Raw genomic sequence first — 9,034 nt, forward strand, 5'->3', positions numbered from 1 at the left:
TTTTTCTACATAAACAAAAAATATATAATGTATATTTTGCTTACATTTTCTTTTGTTACACATTACCCATCAATATGTAAAAAGAAACCTAATTTAGTTTTTTTACTTCATGATTTAATTTTTTTATTAATTTTGATAGTTTTCATGACTTTGCCGTAACAAAAAAAAAAAAAAACAGGATTTCAGAAGGGTTTGTGATGTTACATCTCCATTAAATAAAGCCTCTTTTGAAAAGAAAAGGGATTGGGATGAAGGGCGACCCCAAACCTTGCTGTCCAATCAACAGAAGGCGTCTCTCTAATACCAAAAGAAAGGATGACCCCCCCCACCAGGGCCCCTCCCACCTCCCCACTTCTCCTCCATCTGTCAGTGCCATCTCCCAACAGGCAAAGTGAACACACACTCGATGACCCAGTCAACTTTCACATGATTAAATGTGCTTAGCGCTAAACGACAAACCATCAAAGCAAAGACGGCTCAGGAAGACGGTTAGGGTTAATTAAAAAATAATAAAGTTGACACATTCTTTTAAAAGCATTGAATTAAACAGTCCGTACAAAACTAAGAGAGCAAAATTACAACATTAATGAAGCATTTCTAATGTATCCAAAGCTCATTAGTTCCACTTTACATTTGTATTAACTTTTAACAGCTATCCAAAGATTATGTAACCCCAAATTAAACTTCATAAAAAAAGTCTTGATTATCACAAGATTATTGGTTTCACCTTGATCGAGGATGATTTTTTTTTTTTCATTTCTTTTATGCCAGGGTTAAGCACCGTTATCGTGATTCTGTGTTACCTTCCAGTAATTTGTCGAAACCTTATCTGAACCCCTAATCCAACAAACCATCTTTAGGCACCTTTTTTTGTGTGTTGGGGTTTAAGCGGATTTGAAGCGTTCACCACGTAATTATAAAGCATTCAGTGGCAAACAAATGATTAGGGTCAGAGTTGAAATCCAGTGCATGGAGATGGTATTCAATGGCCTTGGCATGATATTTGTGGCAAAGCGCTCAAAACAAGAGCAGTTTAGCTGTTTCGGTTTACGTTTGGGTAAAAAGTGCCAGAAAAAAAAAGTCAACATTTCTGATGCTAATATTACGAGCTGTCGACACCTGTCTAGTGCTGCAAAAAGATGTGAGCATTTTTAAAGTTTAATAAAAATAAATAAAAAATTTTAAAAAGTCATTTCAAGTTTGGAAAACCGGTAAAGTCTGATTCCTTTTTTTTATCTTTTCTTGCTTTTTTAAGACGAGTGCCTACTTTTCCCCCCTTACTTTGACAGACGTAGATAAAAATATGAAATCTTCAGTCTGTGGAATATTTGCCGTGAAACTAATCCTGAGCTGAATCTAAATTCTCTGCCTTTTTTTTTTTTTTGGAAGTCATATCACTTTAGAACTGAGTGTTTCTACAGTGTGAGAGACGAAACAACAAGGCGCACGTAATAAATTTTAAAAAATGACCTAATTTTTATGCTTGTTGCATGTTGATGCTTGTGCTGTAATGCATTCATACAGACATAATTCTTCCACAGACAGCAGTCAGTGGTGCTTGTTATCAGGGGAGTTTTATATGGGGGTGGGCAGTGCTCAGAGAGAGGAGAAGAGCGGGGGGGATGGTGTGTCTGTGAGGGTATAACAGGCATATATTTGTCTCGTTGCTTTTCTTGTTCCTTTTATGCAACCCTCCCACCCCCTTCCCCGCGTAGCATGCATGGTTTTTTCCCCCAGCCCCCCGCTTCTCCTCCGCGCATGTTTAATCAACCAGTATGGTTGCCATGTCAACCCCAGCGCGAAACATGGGAATAGAACGAGCACTTCAGAGCCGTGACCCACTTACTGTATGTCAACAAATTCAGTGGGACAATGGTGAATGAGGAGCATTACACACATAACCCCTCAGGGTGAAAAGGACGTTAAAGCCAGGTCCAAAGGCTCGTCCTGTGATTTCCTTTCTTTCTCTTCAGCTGAGAGATAGAAGAGTTTGAACAGCGCTGCGTGCCTGCAGAGCAGAGGAGAGGCCTTTTGTCCCAGTTCAGCCAAGGAACTGAGGGGCAAGTGTCAAAAGAGAGGCGGGGAATGCTATTTCTGCAGTTTTACAGTGCAATCAATTCCTTTTTTTTTCTGAGGGTGAAATCAGCTTAACTGCCTTGTTTGCCAGCATTCTAAGCAGCTAACATGAAAGAAAAAAGGGATTTAAGTCAGAGCTAAAAAAAAAAAGAATTAAAAAAACAGAAAAAAATTGTTTTCAGAAGTGACTGAGACAGTGATCAGTGTAGCTTAAAGTTTTGCTTCGTAGTTGGGTTTTTCAAAAAAAAAAAACTACTAGGGGTCTGCCTGTATATTCTCATGAAAAAAAATTAGCAAACTGTGATGAAGTGCATGTAAAATATGGCATTTATTTATAAAACGTTGGTAATGTATTACCATGTTGATTGCCAGGTTTAGATTAAGTTTATTACTTGTAATGCTTGCCTATATGGAGGACCAACACTGACACAATAAAAAATAAAAGTAGGAATATATAAATGTCCCAATAAATAAATACATTAAAAATAAACCAAATAACGTATAGATACATTTGTGTCTCTTAAATAGTTTTATTTCTTTTTATCATTTTTTATCAACTTCATCTGTTGTTTTTATTTTTCTGTCTCCTGTTTTTACTTTACCTTTTGCATTTCTAAAAGTGTAAATTTTAGTTTAAGACAAAGGCAAGAAGGAAAAACACCAACCTGTGCCTTTGTTTTCAATTAAACTATTATAAATTGAACATCAACACAATCCTGCTCTTTCCTGTTTGTTGACCAATGGGAGAGGAGTTGGCCCAGGAAGGACCACCCACTTTATTTGCATAATGAGACAGAAATGCATAAGGTAAAGTAAAAACAGGAGACAGAGAAATTTAAAAAAGACAACTTGTGAAAATAAGAAAACTTGTGGAATAAAAAGCAAAAAAATAGAGAGAGACACAACTGCATCCATAGGTAAAAGGAAACACACACTACATTATATATTAAATTATGTGCTGGAAAAATAAATATGATGATCAATCATATTATAAAACATGAGATGAAATTCTTCTTTCTTACATTAATTGGTGAATTTTAAGTGTATTTTTTATCTACTTAAATATTTCTGCTTTTAGTTTTAATTATGTCAGTTTTGGTTTTCCATATTTTTAACCAGCAGGAATGCAAACACAACGTCTGTAGGCGTATGGTTACACCATGAGTACATGTAAATCAAAACACAGAAGTCTATTATAGGGAATAAACCCCTCAAAAACAACAAGTATCCCCTTCGACATTTTCCATTAAAAATCCCAAGAAATGCCAAAAGAACAATTGGTGGAACTTCCTTGAATTCTGGGCTGGACAGTTTCAGAACAATGAGATGGAAAAGAAGGTCACAGAAGCAGAAAAGTGCTGAGTCGTGCTCCTGTTTGCTGACTTCTGATCTGATGTCACTGGACACAAACTAAACAAGCTCTTGAATGGTTAGCAATACCTGTATTGTACATTAATTGTACATTAATGCTTCTTAAACTCTAAAATAATGAACTTCTTTTCTAGTATATACTGAACCATAACCTTCAATATTCTAAACGTTTACTACTTAAATTCAATTTTTCTTGGACTAAATTAAAGTTGACATTTATTATGTGGTTTATAATTTCATGAAACTCAGATTACCAAATGCAGCCAAATTTAAAAATAAAACTCCCACAGTTGAATATTGTGTTTGTCCCATATTGTTTGACAGAAAGGTGCTATTTCAGCCTGATAATAATATCAGTGAGATGCTCAATATGTGCCTGTTTGCCAAGTAAGAGGGCTGATCAAACCTATCAAACAGAAGGACAAGCTGCGCCTTGCAGAGTAGATTCTTGGCTCAGGAAGTGCGAACAGGTGTGCTTTTCTCTGTTTTTCTGTCAAGCAGCAATTAAAGCACAGAGTGTGAATTATATTCAAAACGCTGCTGTGGTTGAGTGGTCAACAATATTACCCATCATATGCTTGTTTGCAGAGGTTCTTAGCAAAACGAAACGTTTTGGCCTTGTATTCAGACAAGTGAAAACTTCCGTGTTCAAACACAGGGTGTGTTGTTTCCTTTTGTGCTCGGCCACTTTTGCACGTATGGAGTGCACTCCTACATTTGGCAGCGGAAGTGAGCGGAGCCCACCTGGTGCATCTGACTCATAATCTGAGATTTGCAGCCTCAGAAGAGGAAGACAGAAGGGTATTAGCGCGCTGCGGGTGCTCTCTGTGACACCTGCAAGTCCTCAGAATGATAAAAACATACTCATTTATAGGGCTGTGTATTGGCAAGAATTTGGCGATATGATACATATCATAACAGAGGGGTCACGATACGATATATCCTGATATATTGCGATACTGTAAGCAAGGCAATACATTGCGATATATTGCGATTTTTTTGTCCAAAAATTCTATTACATAAAAACCTCTTACTGAAAAAAAGAGAAAAGCTAATGTTTACTTACAATGCCAATGCTACCCTTACTCTCTGGTGCACAAGAGGTAGAGGAGCCAAATGGCTGGCTCACTGCTGCCAACTAGTGGTCAGAGGCTGAACAACAACATAAAAAAGATCGGTTGGCAAGAAGGTTGATATTTTAAACATTAATTAAAAATCGATACAGGGCTTTAGAATATCGATACATTATCGGGAAATGAAATATCRCGATATTTCAGTGTATCGATATTTTCTTACACCCCTACTCATTTATGATTTGTCTTTAACTTGAATCAGATCTAAAATATATATTTTAGTGAAATAATACATAAAATGACTTTAACAGAAAAATACAAATTTTACAATCATAAGAATTATGACATTTAAAATCTGTCATATTTGCTTAACCAAACATGTTTTTGAGAAATTTAACTGTAAACATTTGCCTATTTGCTGTTGTCCCTATTTGTTTAAGGTGAAGCTAGCTTTAAACTTTATTTTGTGAATAAAACATATTAGATCYTTATCACAGCAGCAAACTCTAGAAATAGCAAGAAAGGATCCTCGTCCTCACAAATTGTTACAGAATTAGAAGCTAAAATCAATGTGATGTGGAGGATTTCTGATAGAATGGCTTCAGTGCTTTAGTTTTTCTTTTCAGATAAAGAGAAGCTAATCATGCTTTGTCTTTTACAACCAGATAAAGAATTATTCTTATTATTCTTAAGCATGGACATAACCAGAACACATGTATGCAAACATTTAATTATTACTTCATAAATAAAATTACAGTATGATTTAGGAAACATTTCAAAAAAAGATTTTGATATTTGTTTTAGTAGTAGCTCAGTGGGCAGAGCCACTGATCCTGAGGCTGCAGGTTTGAGCCCAGGTTCAGGAAGGACATGTGGCGGAAAACATTTGCCAACGATTCCATGTGAGTTTGCTCACTGTGACAACTCCTGCAGATAACAGAACAGCCAAAAAAAAATTATTTTAAGCATCGAATTTGGTTTAGCCTCAAAGTCAAGAACACTTTTTTTCACTTTTCTGGTGTGTTTTGTGTCCACATTACACTTGGTTCTTTTTTCTGTTAAATTTGGTAAAAAATTCTAAACTTCTAAGCTAATATACAAAGCTTATATTTTACTAAAAGAAAATTTTTATGTGCTTGTGTTTGTTTACTCACATGGGCAGCAATTCATAAAGGCAGTGAGGCTGTTAGTGTGCTGAACATCATGATTTGACTACAAATGATTACGCTATCTCACATGCTCTGTTATTGCTTGATGTGATTTARTGTCAGCTACTACCAAGTCACATTTTAGCTTCATATCTGTAAAATTTACCAAAATATAGCCCTTTTTTATTTATGCTTACACTGATAAACAGTGATGACAATCTTAAATTGAGTTGACGCCAAAAAATAATCACCTGTTAATGCACGGCAACTGCCCATCATCTGTGAGTTTCACTGAAATTTGTTTGATGGTTCATGAGATATTTTGCTAACAGATAACCAGGGTAGACTCCAACAGTTTTTGCCAATATTTTACATAGAAATAAATAGCAAACAAGTCACACCACATGAAATTTTAGCTCAATATCTGTAATGGCCCTTTTTGTTGGTGTTGGCGGCCATCTTAAATTGAACTAAGTCCTAAAGTTAATCAGTTTTAGATGTCCTCCTAATAATTATTTACTCAAAGTTTTATTACAAATTGCTCAGTGGTTCACAATAATTTGCTAACAAACAGTCAGAGTTGATTCCAGAATTTATTGGCAAGATTTAWAACAGACTATCTATTCAGGGACTTATGAGATATTTTGCTAAAAGTACAAATGAGCACACGCTGAAATGAGCAAAAATGTTTGCTCCACTTTCACCTTTTAACAGTTGTTTGCTAATGCTCATAGCAAAGGTGGGACAGAGTAAGTCTCAAGTCTTTATCCTCAAGTCAAGACAGGCAACTGTCAAGTCTCAGTTCTGAAACTTGGAATTTCATGTCCTTTTGAGTCTTATTTAAACAATGTTGCAGTGTTAAATGTAAATAATAGACCCTGTGCTCTTTTTAAAATCTGTATTTATCTCAAACCATAATGAAATGTGCAGCTGAACTTATAAAGAATTTTAAAAATCCTTTTAAATTTGCACCTCTTAATAAATGTAGCTGTAAAAATAGTCTTCCTTAAACTATAGTTTTCCAATTTTTTTAAAGCCAGTTARTTTGGAATGAGTGAAATTAATTAAAGGGGCCTATTTTATAAATAATTTGTACTAAACTTTAGATTTTGGGGTTCAAGTAAACAGTTTCAAGTCCAATTCAAGTCACAAGGCTCTTAGTCTAAAATCATAATTTTAATGACTCGAGTCTGACTTGTATCCAGGTCATGTGACTTGAGTCCCTGCCTCTGGCTCATAGCGAGGAAAATATTGATTCATAAATTCCCTCCTGATTTGTTGTGAAGGCTGAGCAAAGTCTAACTTGTGACAYGGGCATGACATTTTTGCATTGTTTAGCAGAGTTTATACTTGTGTCTGCAGGCATTACTAATGGATTTTGAGTAGAAACACACCTTGAAGTCAAAATTTTTCATTTTTTAATTGTCTCCATTATCTTGACCATCACGTCTCCTATTCCTTTAGGTCTATTTTTAACTATTCTATGTGCACTATCTTCACATACTCGTCTTTCTGTACWTTGGTTTGTCTCTCTGCCCCTCCCACACTCTCCAACATAATGTTACTGACTTATCATCAGCAGGACATGGTGATGAGAGAATATGACTACTTTTGGCCACTTCCATGGTAACTGTTTCAGCTCATGCTTGTCTGTGAGTGGATGCTGTGAAGCAGAAAGGAGGGAGAGGAGGGAAGGAAAACACAAACACATGAAGTCCTGTCAGTCACATGAAGTATATTTAAGGAGGAGGCGGGGCAGAGACAAAGATGTCTTTGACAGGACAACAGTATGCTGCCCGCCTTTTATTCATGTCACATTCAGAGAATTTTTTTTCTCAAGAAATAAAAGAAATCCTCTCTTGTTTTAGATCTCAGCCATGCATTAAATCATTCATGCGTAAAAACAATGGTGGGGGTGGTGTGACATGTAAAAAGCTGTCCAACTTTCCACGAAACAAACATTGTTCCTTTATATGTAAGCAAACGCATCTTAAACCCACAGTGAATGTTGCAAAAAAATCTGCTGCAAGACACCTCACCTATTGATTCGGACGCAAACAAAACCTGGGAACTGGTGGATGATGAGCGCAGAGGCTCAGTGTGTTTCTCTCTCAGCCGTCACGACAAGCATGAAAGCCTTATCAAGCAAACAAAGGCAGTCCAGCCGCCGCTGAAGCAGTTCACACCCCTCTCTCTACTCCAACAGCAAAACAGACGTGCCCTTTTCACGGGAGTGCTGATACTCAGTGGACAAAGGAATTACCACGAACAGCTGCTCCCCTAATCAAAGCGATACAGCTGACACTAAGGATAAATCTTGCAAATTTACTTAAAAAAGAAGAAAAAAAATTAAAAAAAATGATTCTTACCTTTTTGAGTCTGCCCCTCATCCATCTCTTCTTCCATTTTGCTGATTTTGTTTTGGCGCAACTAAATTTTTCAACAACAATAATCTGCTTGAAGGCAGAAAACCTAACTGTTAATTAGAAATAATCCACAAAGCACTCCTCTCCACTCCTTTTTTCTCTCCACTTGCTCTGAAAGCTCAGCTTGACTGTCAGCTGTGGTGTGTGTCAGGAGTGTGGATGATGTGAGGGATCACTGAGCCTTTGTGGTGCTGTCCATTTACGAGCCGCCGTGGTGAGTGCTGAAAACCCTGCTTGGTCCCTGGTGGAGGAGGAAGAGGATGAGGAGGGGTAGGGGCTTGGGTTGAGCAGAGGGTGGTCTTTATGGTTGGCAGGAGTAAACACAGGCACGACAAAAGGTTGTTCTTTTAATAGCAGGTATGTGGAGCTGGAACATCGAGAGGTGAAGCAGACTTTAGATTTGTGTGATTTCAGACATTTTTGGTCAGCATCATGCAAGTAGTCGTGCTCTAACTAACTAAGCCCCCCGGTTCTCTGTCAGAATGGTTACACCCATTCTCGCCCATCTCCCTCCAGAACCAGTCGCTCTACTGCATTAACTCCTTCTCTCCTTGAATGTGTGTGTGTGTGTGTGTTGGTGGGGGACTGATTCTGAAATAGGATTCTCCTAATCTTATTAGTCATAGTGATTCAATTATACAATCACCACAGAGGTTTCAATAGAGTTTAACCCATGCACAGTGTGCACAGACACGACAGAGGCAGGCCGCTTTAAAAATATTATTTTATAAATCCATTTGTTGAATGGTGTTCTTGCAGAAAGTTCTGACCATTCGAAAACGTCTCTCGTTTCATTTAACGATGTAGTTGTTCAACACTTCATTCACATTTCTTCACGACAGCAAAACAAAACCAACAAAAATAAATAAAAGGGAGAAATCCAAACAAATGGAACAAATGGTTAACACACACACACACACACACACACACACACACACAC

At 37.0% G+C, this 9,034-nt stretch overlaps 1 protein-coding gene and 1 long non-coding RNA gene across 2 annotated transcripts in view; one reads left to right on the top strand and one right to left on the bottom strand.

Annotated features, from left to right (window-relative positions):
- gpm6aa (glycoprotein M6Aa) overlaps positions 1-8,371 on the bottom strand; it is a 23,341-nt gene extending 14,970 nt beyond the window's left edge. The window contains exon 1 of the mRNA XM_014001973.1: positions 8,038-8,371. Within this exon, the coding sequence (XP_013857427.1) occupies positions 8,038-8,074 (37 nt within the window). The 5' untranslated portion in view covers positions 8,075-8,371. The remainder of the gene's footprint in view (positions 1-8,037) is intronic.
- Positions 1-9,034, top strand: part of LOC106513249 (uncharacterized) — a 70,693-nt gene that overhangs the window by 45,060 nt on the left and 16,599 nt on the right. The gene's annotated exons all lie outside the window — the stretch shown is intronic.

The sequence above is a fragment of the Austrofundulus limnaeus genome, unplaced genomic scaffold, assembly GCF_001266775.1.
Source record: "Austrofundulus limnaeus strain Quisiro unplaced genomic scaffold, Austrofundulus_limnaeus-1.0 Scaffold11, whole genome shotgun sequence".
Taxonomy (NCBI): Eukaryota; Metazoa; Chordata; class Actinopteri; order Cyprinodontiformes; family Rivulidae; genus Austrofundulus; species Austrofundulus limnaeus.